Source organism: Ptychodera flava, chromosome 15 (genome assembly GCF_041260155.1).
Source record: "Ptychodera flava strain L36383 chromosome 15, AS_Pfla_20210202, whole genome shotgun sequence".
In the NCBI taxonomy this organism is placed as follows: Eukaryota; Metazoa; Hemichordata; class Enteropneusta; family Ptychoderidae; genus Ptychodera; species Ptychodera flava.
The window spans coordinates 22299731-22317058 of record NC_091942.1 but is presented as its reverse complement, the minus strand read 5'-3'; the positions used below and the strand labels follow the sequence as shown (position 1 = coordinate 22317058).

At 37.2% G+C, this 17328-nt stretch overlaps 1 protein-coding gene across 1 annotated transcript; it reads left to right on the top strand.

Annotated features, from left to right (window-relative positions):
- Nucleotides 1–439: 439 nt before the first annotated feature.
- Nucleotides 440–17106, top strand: LOC139151555 (E3 ubiquitin-protein ligase CHIP-like). Its single transcript, XM_070724446.1, has 7 exons — nt 440–684; nt 2837–3035; nt 9616–9781; nt 10624–10696; nt 11681–11737; nt 12991–13107; nt 14481–17106. Exons 1-7 carry the CDS (start codon nt 595–597, stop codon nt 14604–14606), a joined length of 828 nt encoding a protein of 275 aa, XP_070580547.1. The 5' UTR covers nt 440–594; the 3' UTR covers nt 14607–17106.
- The last annotated feature ends 222 nt before the right edge of the window (nt 17107–17328 follow it).

Sequence of the window (17328 nt, the reverse complement as noted above, 5' to 3'; positions counted from 1 at the left end):
TTGAGTTTGCGTAGCTTTAATAGTATAGGCCTATAGTCCCAGGCCTCTTGCTGCTGCGTCAATGCATAAACAAGGAAATGTTGATATGAAAACAGTGTTTTGAAACATTTTCTACTTAATAAAGCACATATTCAAAACCGCTTTCTTTTTGTTCCAAGCGCCACCATAGTATAACTTGAATTTGGACATCTTGAAACCATCAGATATTATTGATAAACTTATGGCATTTCCAACAAAAAATTAGTGTAGTTTCAATAACTGTATATTTTATTGAAATAGATAAAGATCTTGTGAAGCATGTTAATATTTACAATCTATATTCGTAAGCGCAATTTTACAGATATATATGTCAGAGTTTCATATGAATGTCAGCTTTTTCCTCCCGCTGTTCACACTGAATCACATGTACCACTGAGCGGACACACAGCATGACGGGAAAGGGTAAAGGTCACAATCGCCATATTGCTCACTTCACGGAGACCGCTGCACTGTTTGAGTGTTGTTCGTTCGATGTCGTTCCACGCGCTACGTGCCACGTAAAAAGTCGACATTCTGTCTTGCTGTGGTCGCAAACCCCCTTCTAAATGCACAGAGATGAGTGCAGTGGAGTTAAAAGAGCAAGGCAACAGATTTTTCAGCGCGCGAAAATATGAGGATGCCATCAACAGTTACACCAAAGCCATAGTGAGTATACATATTTATTTATTATCTTTGTTTGTTTTGACGTTTTGTTTTATTTATTTGGTTGTGTCTTTTTCCTGACAGATATCATAGTTAAGTGAGACCTTTATTGTAAGTTAAATCCAGATTCTGTAAGGCATGAGATTTTAATGAAGGATTACAGTACACAAACTGATGTCCAACACAATCGAAGTTCTGAGTTGAAAACTTGAGTGCATGCACCATGGTCCACAGCCTGGATGTGCGTTATAAACCTGTAGGCTGTAGGGCGCAATCTTCAGCTCAGACTTATTTTGACGCGATACACAAGTTCATCACAACCTGTATAGTCTGTTCGACCTGCGATAGTTTTTGAGTTAATGTGCCCTTGTAAACACTCTTCTAACTGTTCACTAACACGAATAAGCAAGGAGTATAGTAGCCCTGCGTACAGGTCTGTGTGTTCCCGGCGTCCTATAACGCCGGGAACACACAGACCTGTACGCAGGGCTGTAGTACACAAGAAGACCACAGACCCTAGGAATTCTGGGGTCTATAACTAGACCCACTGAATCAGTACACTATGAGGAAATATTGCGAGACTGTAGCTCAGTACTACTACACTAAGAAAAAACTTGCAAGACAAGCGCGAGAAAGTGATACTTTCTCCCGATTGGTGAGAATCTCTTGTCATTCTCACCCCTGTCAGTGAGAATTTTTTATAATTCTGTCTGGTGAGCTGTTAGAAATGCACTCCTTGGTGAGAATCAAGTATGATGATGTCAGATTCTCACCAAATGAGACTGGAAATTCTCACCAAGCACAGTGAGAATGGAAATTCGCTTAGTGAGAATGTACATGTATCATAGCCATCATTCACACTGGTGAGAATCAACCAGACTTGCCATTTCTCGATGAGAATCAACCGGACTTCTTGCTCACTTGTTTCACTTTTTGTTTCCTATACTGGTACTTAAAGCAGTTTCTCAAGTTAAGTCCGGCGCTGCTACACCGCGACCATAGTGTCGTCTTCAAGCTCTTGGTTCTATCATTTTTATGCATACTGCTCTTACTTTCCCTTTCCTGTATTTTGTGGCGATGTAAATTTACCCATACACCCACGTATTACCTCCATGTGCTATGGTAAAGGGATCAAAGTCTGAAATCAGCTACATGCATGAACAACAAATTCAAAGGGGTCGCCTTACCTCCATTCACCCATCAGAGAGCATGACTGTTGTTGCGGCTTGTACCATGAGTCTAAGCGGTTAATGTGTCCTTTAGTGTTCATTGTAACATTAGCAGTCGCCTATCAAGTTGTATTTTCATCATTTCTGAACACGTAAAGAAAATTCTGTGTTTGCCGTCTTTGGATTTTTGAAAAACCTACAAGCCAGCCTGGAAAAAGACCAAACACAGACAAAAAACATGAGTGTATTAACATAAGCTCAATTTTAATTTGGTCACTTTTCGAAAAATAATATTTTTATTTGTAATAGCGTTAACATTGTGTTTGTTTTCTTCATTTTCTCTAAAAACGTATAAGCACACAGATGGCAAACAAAGAATTTTATTTAAAGCACGTAATGTAATCTAAACTTTTGCATATTAGAGTCATTTGCGACCAGCCGTATTATAGTAGATCCCACATCACAGGATTTGCTCACACCTTATTTGAGTTCCAGCCATGACTTCCAACCATTGTAGTTGAGTTGAAGTCACAGCATTAGCAAGTAACCAATTTAAGACTGAATACCAGCTGCAGTCAGGTTCAGTCTTTAAATCTTGTACTAACTCTGTCCAATCTCGCTGGGATTTCAATCAGATTTGTTCAAACATAGTTCATTAAATAACTTGTCGCATATAAGGATTAAATTTTGTTGAATGTCATTTTGTAACTACTTTTTCTCTGAAACTATGAGAATGCTAAATCAAAACAATAAATATATTTAATCTTGATATTTCAAAAAAACGAACATCTTTTTTCAAAATTAATGAACATTTAACAAATGACTTATCAAGTCATAAGAACTTGTTGAGGATGGTTTGATCAGCAAGTTAACCTAAATTAGATACTTGTTGAGGTAAATTCAGTGTACATAATTATACATGTAATCTGTCACCTCGTCTCAGGAGTAGCAAGGTCACACTTATCTTGTCCTTTCCTTTCCCTCAGATGAGAAATCCAAACACACCAACGTTTTACACGAATCGGTCTCTGTGTTACCTGAAGCTACAGCAGTGGGAGCTGGCCATGAAGGATTGTAAGCATGCGATAGATATGGACAGCTCGCTGGTCAAAGGGCATTTCTTCCTCGGGCAAGCCCTGGTAGAGATGGGAGGATATGATGAAGCAATGGCCAGTTTGAAGAGAGGTATGTCACCTTTTCATCACAGTAGGTAACTGAAATTTGCAGATGAACTGATCTTCTTGTTGCACTGATGGTATTCTTTTGTCCCTATGATACTAACCCTTTTCCTGCCAAGCTGGTTGAAATTGTGCATTAACTTTCAGGGTGCTGAAGACGCTGGATAGCCACCCGGCCAAGTCCAGTGGTACACACCAGCAGCTGGCTGAAATTTACAGATGAAGCGGTCTAATGTGTTTCACTGTTGGCATTCCTTTGTCCCAATGATACTAACCCCTATCCTGCCAGACAGTATCACTTCCCCATCTGCCAAGTCAGTGAAAAGCAGTATTGAGCCAAAACCATATGTATTTTCACCCACTTGGCTTGATATGTTATAGCAGCTTTAGTCTGTAAAAATTATGTATACAGTATCTCTGTCTTTTGAGGGACCTTCAAATCTTCAAGTCTTTGTTAAAGGCACCATACGGGACATGTTTTGCTTTATTAGCTCCGCTGTCAGCGACATGGAGCTTATCAAATAGGTTGATTTTCCGTCGTCGTCGTCGTCCGTCAACAATTGCCTTCTCCTCTGAAACCGCAAGTCCAATTGCTTTGAAATTTTATATGCAGTTCACTTGAGGTGACCTCACTTCAGTTTATTCAAATCATGGTGAAATTTGCATATTTGTATTTTTGGGGCATTTTTTGGTGATTTTGGTAAAAAAATCTTCTTCTCTGAAATCTCTTGTCCGATCGCTTTGAAATTTTATATGCAGTTTGCTTAGGGTGACTTCAGTCAGATTTGTTCAAATTGTGGTGAAATTTGCATATTTGTATTTTTAAGGCAATTTTTGTCATTTTTGGTAAAAAAATCTTTAAAAATCTTCTTCTTCAAAACTACCAGTCAGATAGCTTTGATATTTGGTACCTAGGTCCCTAGGGATGATCTGTTATAGATTTATTCAAATTGTGCAGAAATATGCAAATTTGCATTTTTAAGGCAATTTTTTTCCATTTTTGGTCAAAAAATGTATTTCAAAAAAAGTACTGGTCTGATAGTTTTGAAATTTGGTATACAGGTTTCTATCGACAAACTAAGTAATATGTATTGAATTTCTGATGAAATCTTTAATTTTTAGCTCCCATAGCCATATGTATATATGGCAATGGAAGCTATTCTTATAGGCTAGGAAAATGTCTGTATGTCTGTATGTCTGTATGTCTGTATGTCTGTCCGTCAACATCAAAAACTCCAAAACCGCTGCACATTTCATCTTGATATTTGGTGTGTACATGGATGATGGGCTGTAGATGAGATTTTGTTCAAATGAAGTTGTCATTGCCAAAAATATGCAAATTAGTGCCAAAAAAGGCGTTTTTGGTAAAAAATCTCCTTCTTCATAACCGCTGGTCAGACAGCTTTGATATTTGGTATACAGGTCCCTAGGGATAACCCAACTTGGATTTGTTCAAATTGTGATGAAATATGCAAATCTGTATTTTTAAGGAATTTTTTTGTCATTTTTGGTTAAAAATTTATTTCATCAAAACCGCTTGTCTGACAGCTTTGATATTTGGTATACAGGTCCCTAGGGATAGCCCAACTTGGATTGTTCAAATTGTGATGAAATAAGCAAATCTGTATTTTTAAGGAATTTTTTTGTCATTTTTGGTCAAAAATTTATTTCATCAAAACCGCTCGTCTGACAGCTTTGATATTTGGTATACAGGTCCCTAGGGAGAGCCCAATTTGGATTTGTTCAAATTGTAATGAAATAAGCCAATCTGTATTTTTAAGGAATTTTTTTGTCATTTTTGGTCAAAAATTTATTTCATCAAAACCGCTCGTCTGAAGCTTTGATATTTGGTATACAGGTTCCTACAGATAAACTAAATATGATATACAGAATATATGATGAAATCTGCAATTTTGTATTTTTGGTGCAATTTTTGCAATTTTTGGTCAAAAAATGTGTTTCTCAAAAACTACTTGTCTGATGCCTTTGATATTTGGTATACAGTTTCCTGGGGGTTCTCTTAGTGTGATATAGTGAAATTTGATGAAATCTTCAATTTTTGTATTTTTGGGTCAGTTTTTGCCGTTTTTGGTCAAAATATTTGTTTCTCAAAAGTTACTCATGTGATAGCTTTGATATTTGGTATACATTTTTATACATAATTATGATGAAATCATCAATTTTGTATTTTTGCAGCTAATTTTGCCATTTTAGGTCAGGCCATCCTGAAATGAGCTATCAAAGATCTCAACCTTCTTCATCAATACATATGTCACAAAACGTTGCTCTCTTCATAACACAGCAGAGCTCTGTCGACCATTGGGTCGTTTGTTAGCTCCCATAGCCATATGTATATATGTTTACAAGTTTACATTTTATTGAAAATCTCAATAGCCACTGAGCAGATTAGATGAAAAATTAGCATGTAAGTACTTTGGGCTGACCTGAAATGATTGTGCACATCTTGGGTCAGTATCTTGGACTTGCTATTTTTCATGAATTTTTTTGTAATTTCTCCATTTTTGGTCAAAAATCTTCTTCTCTGAAACCACAAGTCTGATTGATTTGAAACTTGGTATGGAAGTGCATAGGAGTGACCTTTCTCAAATCTGGGCAAATCGTGGTGAAATTTGCATATTTGCATTTTTTGGCTCTTTTTTTCATTTTTGATCAAAAATTTTTTTTAACTCTGAAACCACACGTCCGATTGAGTTGAAACTTAGTGTAGAGGTTTTTACGGGTGACGTCAGTAAGATTTGATCAAATTCTGGTGAAATTTGTATAATTTTATTTTATTGGGGGAATTGTTTCTATTTGTGATAAAAAAATCTTTTAGCTTGATTTTAGCTTGTTTTGATAACTATATGGGAGCGACCAGTGACATTGTCACTATTTTTTATTTTGGGGGCAATTTTTGCAATTTTTGGTTAAAAATGTGTATTTCCAAAACTGCTCATCTGATAGCTTTGAAATTTGGTATACGGGTTCCTACAGATGAACTAAATGATATTTATTGAAATTATGATGAAATCTGCAATTTTGTAATTTTGGGGCAATTTATACCATTTTTTGGTCAAAACATGTGTTTCTCAAAAAGTACTGGTCTGATAGCTTTGAAATTTGGTATACAGGATTCTACAGATGAGCTAAGTAATATGTATTAAATTTCTGATGAAATCTGTAATTTTGTATTTTTTGTGCAATTTTTGCCATTTTTGGTCAAAAAATGTGTATTTCCAAAATTACTCATCTGATAGCTTTGAAATTTGGTGTACAGGTTCAGTGTTCTCCCCAGGATTTTTTTAAAAGAGGGCGAAGACGTGGTGCGAAGCACCACAGGCGACCGCGTAAGCGGTCGCGGGGGGAGGTCAGGAGGGGGGTGTCCCCCCTCGTGCCGTTGAAGCTTTTGAAAAACAGAGATTAAAATGGTGTTATTTGGTAGCACTTGGGGAGTATTTTTTCAGATTTTTTTCGTATAAAAAACTCAAAGGAAAAGAAATCTGAGACAGTGTTCCACAACTTTTATTCCAGTTCAGTGATTCCAATGAAGATTACATTTTTTGAAAACGAAAACATAAGCTTAGCGACAGACATACATTTATTCATCGATGTCAAAATTATCACCATAGCACTCGCGTGTTCTCATCCTCCGGCGGAGCCTAAAAATAGGTCGTTTTGCTTTGGGAAGGAATACACAAGCGAAATTCTAACCTCCTATAAAAACTTCAGTGTACTCTGCTGTCCTTGGTTCGGCTCAAGCTCCTTGGCATGTTTACTCAGCCATAAAGTCGGTTACCTAATGCACGGTCCCTATGGAGGGACCGTGGCTAACGATACGTTACGGCCTGAGCCATGCAAACATGGTTGCCATCGATGAGTTGCACATGGGCTTATGATCTCGGATGACATCACAAACTCGCGAGATTTGCAAGATCGATGAGAATTACGTTTGCAGCCTGCAGGATCGACGATCACGCTTGCATTTTGCTTGTAAATCACTGTCAACTTTTTCCCCGTACATTTTATTGTTTTATTTTTCAAAAAAAAATAAATATTTTTCATTTCTGGCAAGGGGGCGCTCGGAATTTACAAGAGGGCGCCACGCCCCTGTTACCTTATTCAGGGAGAACACTGAGGTTCCTACAGATGAACTAAATGATATTTATTGAAATTATGATGAAATCTGCAATTTTGTAATTTTGGGGCAATTTATACCATTTTTTGGTCAAAACATGTGTTTCTCAAAAAGTACTGGTCTGATAGCTTTGAAATTTGGTATACAGGATTCTACAGATGAGCTAAGTAATATGTATTGAATTTCTGATGAAATCTGTAATTTTGTATTTTTGGGGCAATTTTTGCCAATTTTTGGTCAAAAAATGTGTATTTCCAAAATTACTCATCTGATAGCTTTGAAATTTGGTATACAGGTTTCCATAGATGAACTAAATGATATTATTGAAATAATGATGAAATCTGCAATTTTATTTTTGGGGACAATTGTTGCCATTTTTGGTCAAAAAATTTATTCTCAAAAATTACTCATCAGATAGCTGTGGTTGACATGTTCATAGGGATGATCCGATGTAATATATTCAAAGTATGATGAAATCTTCAATTGTATATTTTTGCAGCTTATTTTAGCCACTTTTTTCTGGCCTCTGCATCAAGCTATCAAAGATTTCCACCTTCTTCATCAACATGTGTCAAAAATAGTTATTCTCTACATAAACACAGCGGAGCTATATCGGCCGCTAGGTCGCTTGTTAGTTTTAATAATCAACTTGACCTGATGGTGAAATATGAACTTGGCAGGAAAAGGGTAAACTTTCAGAGCATTGAAACATGTCCATTCAGTCAGTAGGTAATTATTCATTATAGGCAGCCAAGTCCAGTGGTAAACACCATAGGTGGGTTTTTAAGGTGCTCAAACTGCATTGGTGACCACCTTTCAAGTTACATTTGTATAAAAGACATTACATTACATTTATATTGAAGACTTGCTGAGTCAGCAATATATGTTATGGCTCAGTAGTGCTTTTTCGTACCTTTGCATGATGGTGTGGTTCTAGGTCGGGCAGGAGGAGCATGGCTGCAGAAACTGCAACTCAAGGAAATTTATTCAAGTTGTTAAAGGGATGGAGTTGTCCCGTCTGTAGCTGTGCAACATTCTTGTTGATAAAAGTCGCCCCTTCCAAGAAATCTGTGAAGAATGTCAGCAAATTCAGCAGTTGATACATGTTCATAGTTCATGAGTTTTGTAGCTTTCCACTCACTGCAAGACTTTGCCAAATAAACTTTGGTTGCATCATATGAAGCTGCTTTGGGTGTGGTCGCTGGTTTCAGTACAGCCACCATTTTGAAAATTTCTGTTATGCACAAGAGATATTATGATATGTTGTGCAACAGACCCATTGTATGTGTGTATGTACAGCCACAGGCATGATGACCCCCTCCCTTTACTGTATACCGGTATGTCATTGTTGGTACTGTTACTCCATATATGATAATGGAAGGCACTTTGGTGATATGAGCAGAAAAAAATCTCATGAATATATTGGTACGGTGTTGGTATGCTGGCATGCATTTACTGGCCTTAACAAAAACACTGATAAAATGTGACTGGTATTCAAAAATGACACAGGCAATTATTATTTTAACTTCAGATTTTGTTTGGTATGTACATATGTATGGATTAGTGCTGTTATGTTATCAAGTCTGTCATAACATAGAGAGTAGACTCGAGGGCTACTGTCTATTGTCATAATCACATGCCTTTGACCTCACAATATTACCATATTCTGAATGAATGGGTGTGAAAGTTTCCCAAATGTATTTCACCTCATGTGTACATGCAATGAGTACATTCATGTATAAACCATTATCCTGACTCCATTTCTTCTCAGGCCAACGAATATTCAATATAGTGATTAAGTATGCTGGTCATATACTGCACTATCTCTTTATCAAATTTTGTGGTTAGATTTATACATGCACTGATATGCATTACATTTGTTCTGTGGTTGATTCAGTGCATAGTGTGGAGTACATACACGTAGCTATTCTGCAGTGATGATTTCTAAGCTGAATATGCACTTTTCAACCACATCATTCTGAATCTAGCCATGTAACATAATTGACTTTTACAGCAATTTCCGTAAATACTTATCTCCTCACTTATATCTTGGTTTGTTTATGCACAAGTGCATTTTGTTTCATATTGGAAAATACTCTCAAAAGTGTTTTTTTTACGAGCAGTGGCATATTTGATGTCAGTCAAGGCTATCGCCATGGTGACTGGTGTAATATTTTGATTCTGAATTATGTAAAATGTCCAAAAATGATTTATTATATATTAAATGATCTATATATTGCATTACTGATGCCCTTTTATCATGCTATTTCAGGAAATAAGCTTTGTGAAAGGTTCTTTGATTATTTCAAATTATTCTGGTAATAGAAAGGAAAATGTCAGCAGTCACGATTAATCAATTTGTTCTCTCTCTCTCTCTCTCTCTCTCTCTCTCCCTCTCTCCCTCCCTCCCCTCCCTCCCTCCCTCCCCACATCCATCCTTTTCCGGAGTCAGCGTATGACTTGGCCAGAGAGCAGAAACTGAACTTTGGTGATGACATAGCTAGTGCCTTGAGAACTGCCAAGAAGCGACGATGGAACCACATGGAAGACAAAAGAATTCAGCAAGAAATAGAGCTACAGTCATATCTCAATAAATTAATGCTTGAAGATAAAAACAGGTACCTATATGCAATTTAAATATGTGTCTTTCCATTCCTTCCCTCGCTCTGAAGGTTGAGAGTGCAGATATTATGTGAACCATAATCCTGCCAAGTTCATATATTGCCATAAGGTCAAATCAGTTAAAACCAGTATGGCATAAAATTAACATGCCCTGTATGCTGTATTTTAACGAAGACTTGAAAATGTTAAGGCAGCTGAAAACATAGATACTGTAATATGCACCCAGCATACCCAGGGCAGGTGAAATTTTGGCTCGGAAAGTGAATTTACCTAATTATAAGGAGATTAAAATAGTTTCCGATATTCAGTTTGCTGAGATGAGAGGTGAGGTATGCCAAGTATAGAGCATGTGAGACCTAATTATTAGGACAGGTAACCAACAAGGAACTTTTCAAAGTCACTTGCCCGGATATCTGGTCGCTATTTTCCCCTAATTTCTTACATTGCTACCTACACCGTGCAATTCTTTGAAAATTAATTTGATAATTGATAAAGGCTGAATTTCCAATGGTTTTGGAAAATCTACCAGTTCTTCCAGAGTGGAATTTTGTAATTGAATGACATGTCTTCTTTCATTTGGAAAGATTGTCTCATGCGAATATGCCATCCAAGCCAATATTTCAATGTCAATCTTCATTAATGTTGTTATTTTACTTCAACCTGTCATCATCATGCCTTGCCTAGCCCAAGTACAAAGAAAGAGCAATAATATCAATGTGGCTCTCCTACAATTGACCAAGTTACTTTATTCTGCTGTCAGAATTACAAGATCACTAAGGTGTGATCGATGGATTTTTTCAGAAGAAATGAAATCGGCTGTTATTAATTTCCTTTACAGGCGAGCAGAGGAACTGGAGAAAACGAGTAACAAAGACTGCAAGGACGAAGCGAAAAAAATTGAGGCAGAGTATGTGAGTAGTCAAGGCAGTATAATTTGTGGTGGTTTGCATCTGGCCATCTTGGTCAGTTTCTTATACTTACAGCAAAAAATAGTAATTTATGTTACAAGATGTAACAAGAAGTTTCCATATTCACCGATTTTACTGCATGTGTACAGAATGTACAAATGCAACACAATATATTGCTGATAGTATAAAAAACTGGAAAACTGGACAGCCATTTTCAGAAATGGGGTAAAGATTTGTAGGGTGTCAGCCCATAAAAACCACTGTTAACCAAAAAAACCTGTTCTGAAACGGTTTTCTTTTATCCAGACAGTCATGTAGTTTTTGAGAAAAGGTCATAGTAGTTTTTGCGTGGAATTTTAAATTCTGATGCCTGGTACCGTATGTTCTACTGAGGTAACATGAATGAACTCTTCAGAACCATGTGTAAATGTATGTTAATGCTTACATCACTATGGTATGTATTCATGAAAGATGCCAACATTTCGAGCCGAAAGGCACTATTCAACAAGACTGAATTTGCCCAAAAGAAGATAAATTTGTATTTATTTAGTGATTTTGCCATCACTTTTATTGGCAGGGCAATCTACTTTGTTTGTGTTACAAATGATTTTACTATAAAAAGTTACCCACCATGCTCCTCAACATATGTTTTTTACCTGTTAGTGTTAGAGGAAGCATGGCTTTGTAAGCCCATCATACATGCATAATGATTTTTTGTTCATTTGCAATTTTTCTGGCAAAGAAGGAATTTCCTTTGAAGGGACAACGAGCAAGTATGCTCACACCGACTGAAGCAAAACAAACATTTAATTTTGTGAAAAAAATTCCCTAAAAAGACCTGCAAACTTGTGAAGGAGAGACAAACTGTATGAGTGAATGATAAATTTCAGGCAATAGTGATGCTGCAACTGATAATTATGTTGGCAATGAGAGATCCATCATCTCTTTTAGACTTTTTAAACCGCTTCGACTGTTTTGTCTCTACAGGAAAATCATCTCAAAGAACTTAATTCATTATTTGCAGCTGTTGATGAGAGGAGGAAGGTAAGACAAAAGTCTTGACAATTAAAATGAAAATTGGCATTCAGTTAACTTTCAGAGGTGTGAATCACAAATTTATGAAGCAGATTGACCATGATACCTGTACTTCTAAGCTAAGATTTATGTATTACCAGTGTTAAGATAGAATGTGCCTTGGGGACACATATTCGCACTCTAAAATTTTTACACTTCTTTCCTGCCGTACCACGTGTAGGAGTTCATTTTAAAGCTGTTGGGCTAAGAAACATTTTTACTGTCTTGGTCTTTAGAAAATCGAAAATTTTATTTTTCCCCAGAGTTAACACAGGAATGGCGGCTATTTTGAATTTAAAATATCTTCTGTTGCCAAAATTTACACGGTGACCCCTGACTTTATTCTTGATTTTGCAAGAGAATGGTTGAAAGTTTTATTGAGGAAATTTTTAGCAAAATTTCAAGTCGTTTCCTATTTAGGCACACACAATCTTAAGATACATGTATCGTGAGAACATGGTACTCAAATGATTTCCCAACTATGTCCCGTACATGTATTATTTTTAATTTGTGCATTTTTATTGAGCCACTATGTGGTACCGGTGATACTTCAGTGTCAGATCACACTTTCTGGGCACATTAGATAGATATATGACAAAAATATGCACACATACTATAAATTCTCCATTATCTCAATTTTTGTTGTATAGTGAAAAGTGACAGATTTCTTTACTGTCAGTGTCAAATTTTCACAATACATTGTTGGTCTGCCAGTGTGGACCCATTGTGAAACCTTCGGGGTAAATGAAGTTTAAACTGTCTTATTTTCATGAAAGTCTAAATTTAGTTTATCTCTATAGTGTTGAAATAGGTTTGTGCCATTTTGAATTCAAATATCAGTTAATTTTCAGTGATTTGTTTCTCTATACCAAAAGTTTTATTTTGACCAATAATTTTTATTCTGTATTATGCAAGAGAATGCTTTAAAGTCCCTTTAGGAAGGTTTGGGGACAAGTTTAAAGCTTTTCACTTTTTTTGCGTACACTATAAGAATGTATACCGTTCACTTACCTATATCCATATTGACTGTCTCTGCACTTGTAAGATTCACATACATATAGGATCTGTGGCTGGATGTATATGTATTTTCATGTACTCAGAATGGATGGTGCTTCAGTGTTGCTTCGGCTCTGTTGTCATTTACAGAAACATGATGTATGTATATTTTCATGCACTCAGAATGGATGGTGCTAAAGTGTCGCTTTGTCGTTCGTCTTTTACAGAAACGTGATGTACCTGATTACTTATGCGGTAAAATTAGTTTTGAATTGATGAGAGAACCGGTGATAACGCCGAGTGGCATTACTTACGACAGGAAAGACATTGAAGAACATTTACAGGTTAGCATTGTTCAACTGCAGTTTAATAATACCTTGTGCAGTGGCTCACTGATATGCATGTGTTACTGCAGTACGATTTGATTTGATTCCTACGGTGATTTTCAACTGAGACACAGCTCATTGGCATCAAAATTACTGAGACAAGGTTACACAACAAAAAGATTCGTTAGGACTTTCAAAAAGTTCTACGGTCGATATGACGACATTGTGACCAAATATGACACCTCGGTCACTCAAATGATTAACGACAGCATTCCCGGCTTTGACTTATTACAGTGATTCATATCCTGTATCTTTTCATACAATATTTAGACAATTTTGGGGACCATTCCTGATGGGTGTAGCATGCTAGCAGGGTACGCTTACCCATTCCGGACACCTGGTACCACCACTAACTATCAGTGGTTCAGGATGGTCCTACTTAAATTTGTAAATCACAATTGTCCCATGGACCTGGTAATATATTACCTTGAATGGAAATGATTATTGGACCAGTTTAATGTCATATTGAATGGCATTTTTGACTGTATAGTTGTCGCCATTGCAATCCCATGATTCTTGTGATTGCAACATCAAATGTCACAGCCCAGCTGCAATAGTTTTTACTAAAGCAAGATTTGCAAGCAACAAAGCTAAATACTACTAAATTAACAGAAAAAAATTGATAATAAATTTAAAAAGCATCGTTATATTTTTGTTTGGGATAGAACATATTATACAGTTCAGTAGCATCAGCCGTGGGCGCGCTGCACGCTGGCGGCTGTCTTGTCTAACCCTTTTCCTGCCAAGTCCATATTTCACCATCAGGCCAAGATGGTTAAAATTAATGAAACACAACATAGTCCATATGGTGTATTTTAACATAATACTGTACATTTGAAGGCTGTTAAAAACATAAATACTGTAAACTTGATCTTTTTTTTACTAAAGATGCTATAACAGACCAAGCCAAGTGGGTGAAAATACGTCATGTTTTGGCTCAATACCGCTTTTTACTGACTTGGCTGATGGGGAAGTGATACTGTCTGGCAGGAAAAGGGGTAAAGGGTACTGCCATTGCACAAAGTGAGCTACAGCCCAATAAGTAGTTGGTCTCAGCAAGCTGCCGCGTGCATAGCCAGGGAAGCTATCAACACCTGTGACAAAGACGAGTATCTTAGAAATATCTTTATCCAAACTCATTTGACCACAAACAGTGAAATTCCACTTTTAAATTACATAGCAGCGTGAACTTATTATAGGCTCAGCCCTAGTGCGATATTATGAATCTGTAAACAATTTTATTTCATTGAATGGAGCTGCTATCATATGCTGTCACGGAATACATCTCACATTTTCAACCATGTTTGTTTGCTGTCTCAATTCTCCACCAGCGTGTCGGCCATTTTGACCCCGTGACGAGAACGGATCTGACGCAAGATCAGCTGACCCCAAACCTTGCGATGAAGGAGGTCATCGACATGTTCATAGCGGAGAACGAATGGGTGGAGGAATTTTAACAAGTACTGCACCCCATAAAAAACTAATCAAACCCCAAATAAAGGAATACAGAATACAGCCATTGTGTCTTCACACGTAAAGTCGCACCGAGAGTGCCACACAACTTTGTCATTGCAAGCGTTTCAGTCACTTAAAACCAACTAACCCACAAAGGGACAAAAATTTAAACTTTTGCGAAGAAGTTAGTGGTGAGACATGAATCTATGTGTGTACATTGGACGACATCTGAGAGGAGGTACTTCTTTTCAAAAAATTGTTTTCAGCGTACTTTAACCTTTTCACCCCCAATTCCCTGTATAGAGGTCCACAATTACCATTGATAACAATGGGTTTGGACCAAACCATGGTGGTGAAAGGGTTAAACCTGCACAGTATCCATATTTTCTCTAATACATATATAGAATGATTGACAGATGTATCTTTCTTGGTGGTACTTTGTAGTTTTTTCGACAAATAACATTTAGGGTTCGTTTTTGTAATTTCCATGTTATGTTACAAGTGACCCTACCAGTGGAAGGAGCCTGTAATTTTCCTAATGGTATGCAGCTTCTTTGGACATTATCTCTCTTTATTCGTGACAATTGCTTCCAATGTTTGGAAGATTATCTATCTATGGTTGGGTTTTCTTCAGAATCTGGTTTCCTTTTACAGAGACTTAGCCTGGTTTGCGAGACAAAACATTTTCAGAGAGTGGATTCTCGTCATGTTTTTATTCTCTGACAAAAAATGTTGGAAGTATAGAAGCACCTGTATTTTTCAAATGCCACATGGTGATGTTACGTGATGATGTACAGCATTCTTCAATCTTCAATCTTAATTATTTATGATGAGTTAGCGCAGGAGTATGAAGACAAATGAGTAAAAGAATCAATGTACATTACAGATAGGCAGCTTCTCAATGATACTTATTTTAATTTTCCTATACTTTTCCGAAATTTGTACTCTGTTTATATTTATGATGGATGGCACTGCCATTTTTTCCTACAGAGTATTTTGTTGCTGACTTTCCATATGTCATGTGGCAAGGCAATTATTGGCAGATTGAGTGAAATTGAGGGGGGGGGGGGCAACAAGGATGGCTTCAAGACGTGATCCTGGGAATCTGACATCTCACGAGAGTTTTCCCTGCCAGTGCACTGTTTAAGGTATATTGTCAAAGATACGACGCTTGGGAGTTCACAAGAAGCAAAGGGCGTGCCATCACGCTGCGTCACAGTGTATGCTATTTGTGTCTACAGTGTGTCTGTACTAAAAGGCTCAGATCATGAGAGCCCCACTGGAGATTGTTCGGCCTTCAGATCGCAAAATTTCTGTGGGCCACCGAAATGCAACATCCTCTGCATACGTCATGTGATTATTACAATTTCACGAGATCTGCATGTAACCGCAATTTCAAAATTAGGCTGTTGGTATTGAAATAAAGGGTTTCGAAGATGATACAAAAAACTTAATGCCACTTTAAGAACAGTCAGGCCGATCTTCCTCATGGCACATGTATTTTCCCGTTTGCCTCTGGGTTCCTGTAATAATATACAGTAGAAGCAAGTATAACTTATCATGACCTCAAGTCTTGTGAGTTACAGAGTTGACTCAAAAGGGAAACCGGCTGATAAATCAGACAACAGTATCATTGTCTTAGACATACTCCAGATTTCAACAAATGTCCAAAGTTTCTTTATTTTGTTTTGACAAGTAGCAACTGGCAGAACACTGTTTTTGTTTTTAAGACCATAAACGTCATACCTGTAGTTTGTCAACATTAACTCCATCATATGTTTTAAACTCACCTGTGTGTGACGTACTTGTGCTAATATGTATGGATACACAGCTCATGAAGTGTTTCTCAGTACCATTGGTAAGGTCTTTCTTTAGACTGGAGCTTCCTAAAACTATAGGGTAGGAGTTTTTTGTAGACTGGAAGGGGCCATCACATACGAGGGCACTCCAACACTACTGAGAAAGAGAGTGTGGAAAAGCGCCCTCATAAGACAGACCTTCCAGTACCTCATACTCAGTACAGTTGCACACATGTCATAGGTAGGACATCTATTACAGTTGGCAGTGTGAAGAACAGGGTTTGAAAACACATTTCTGCCCAAGTGACAAGCTTCAGTGGCTCTCTGTGTACAACAGGAATTGATCATGTTCCAAGAGGATCATGTGGTTGCGATGAAAAGTTCGCTGTTTTTCAGTCTTTCAATTTTTTTGCATCAGTCATGATTTATGAAGTATGTCTTTTATGGACACTTAAACACTGAGGCACACAGACACATGTTTCTATGTACATATACATGTGTGAATACTCCCTGTATTGTTACAGTAAATGTTTTGATTTTCAAGAATGTTAAATACCAGTTCTGTATCTTCCAATTGAAAAATTACAAGGTAACTACTGTATTTATGACAATGTTGGCATAACCTGTAAAGAGAGATGGATATAGATATTTGACAGTCATCCTCACTGTGAAGATGGTCTAAATAAATTTCAGATATTTTGTATCTTTGGTCGACTTCTTTTGAACAGAATGCCATGCAGAAGTCAATTGAAAGTCACCATTTGCTCGCTCTGGACATTTAGGGACAGCACAGAATTAAAATGGATGTGTTTCTTACCTCGATCATCGACTTATGTTGAAGTGCCATGCTGACAAATTTCAAAGGCACTGAAGCCGGGGTTTTATACAGGAGGGGGTGTACACATTGAGAGACCTAAACCTTGTC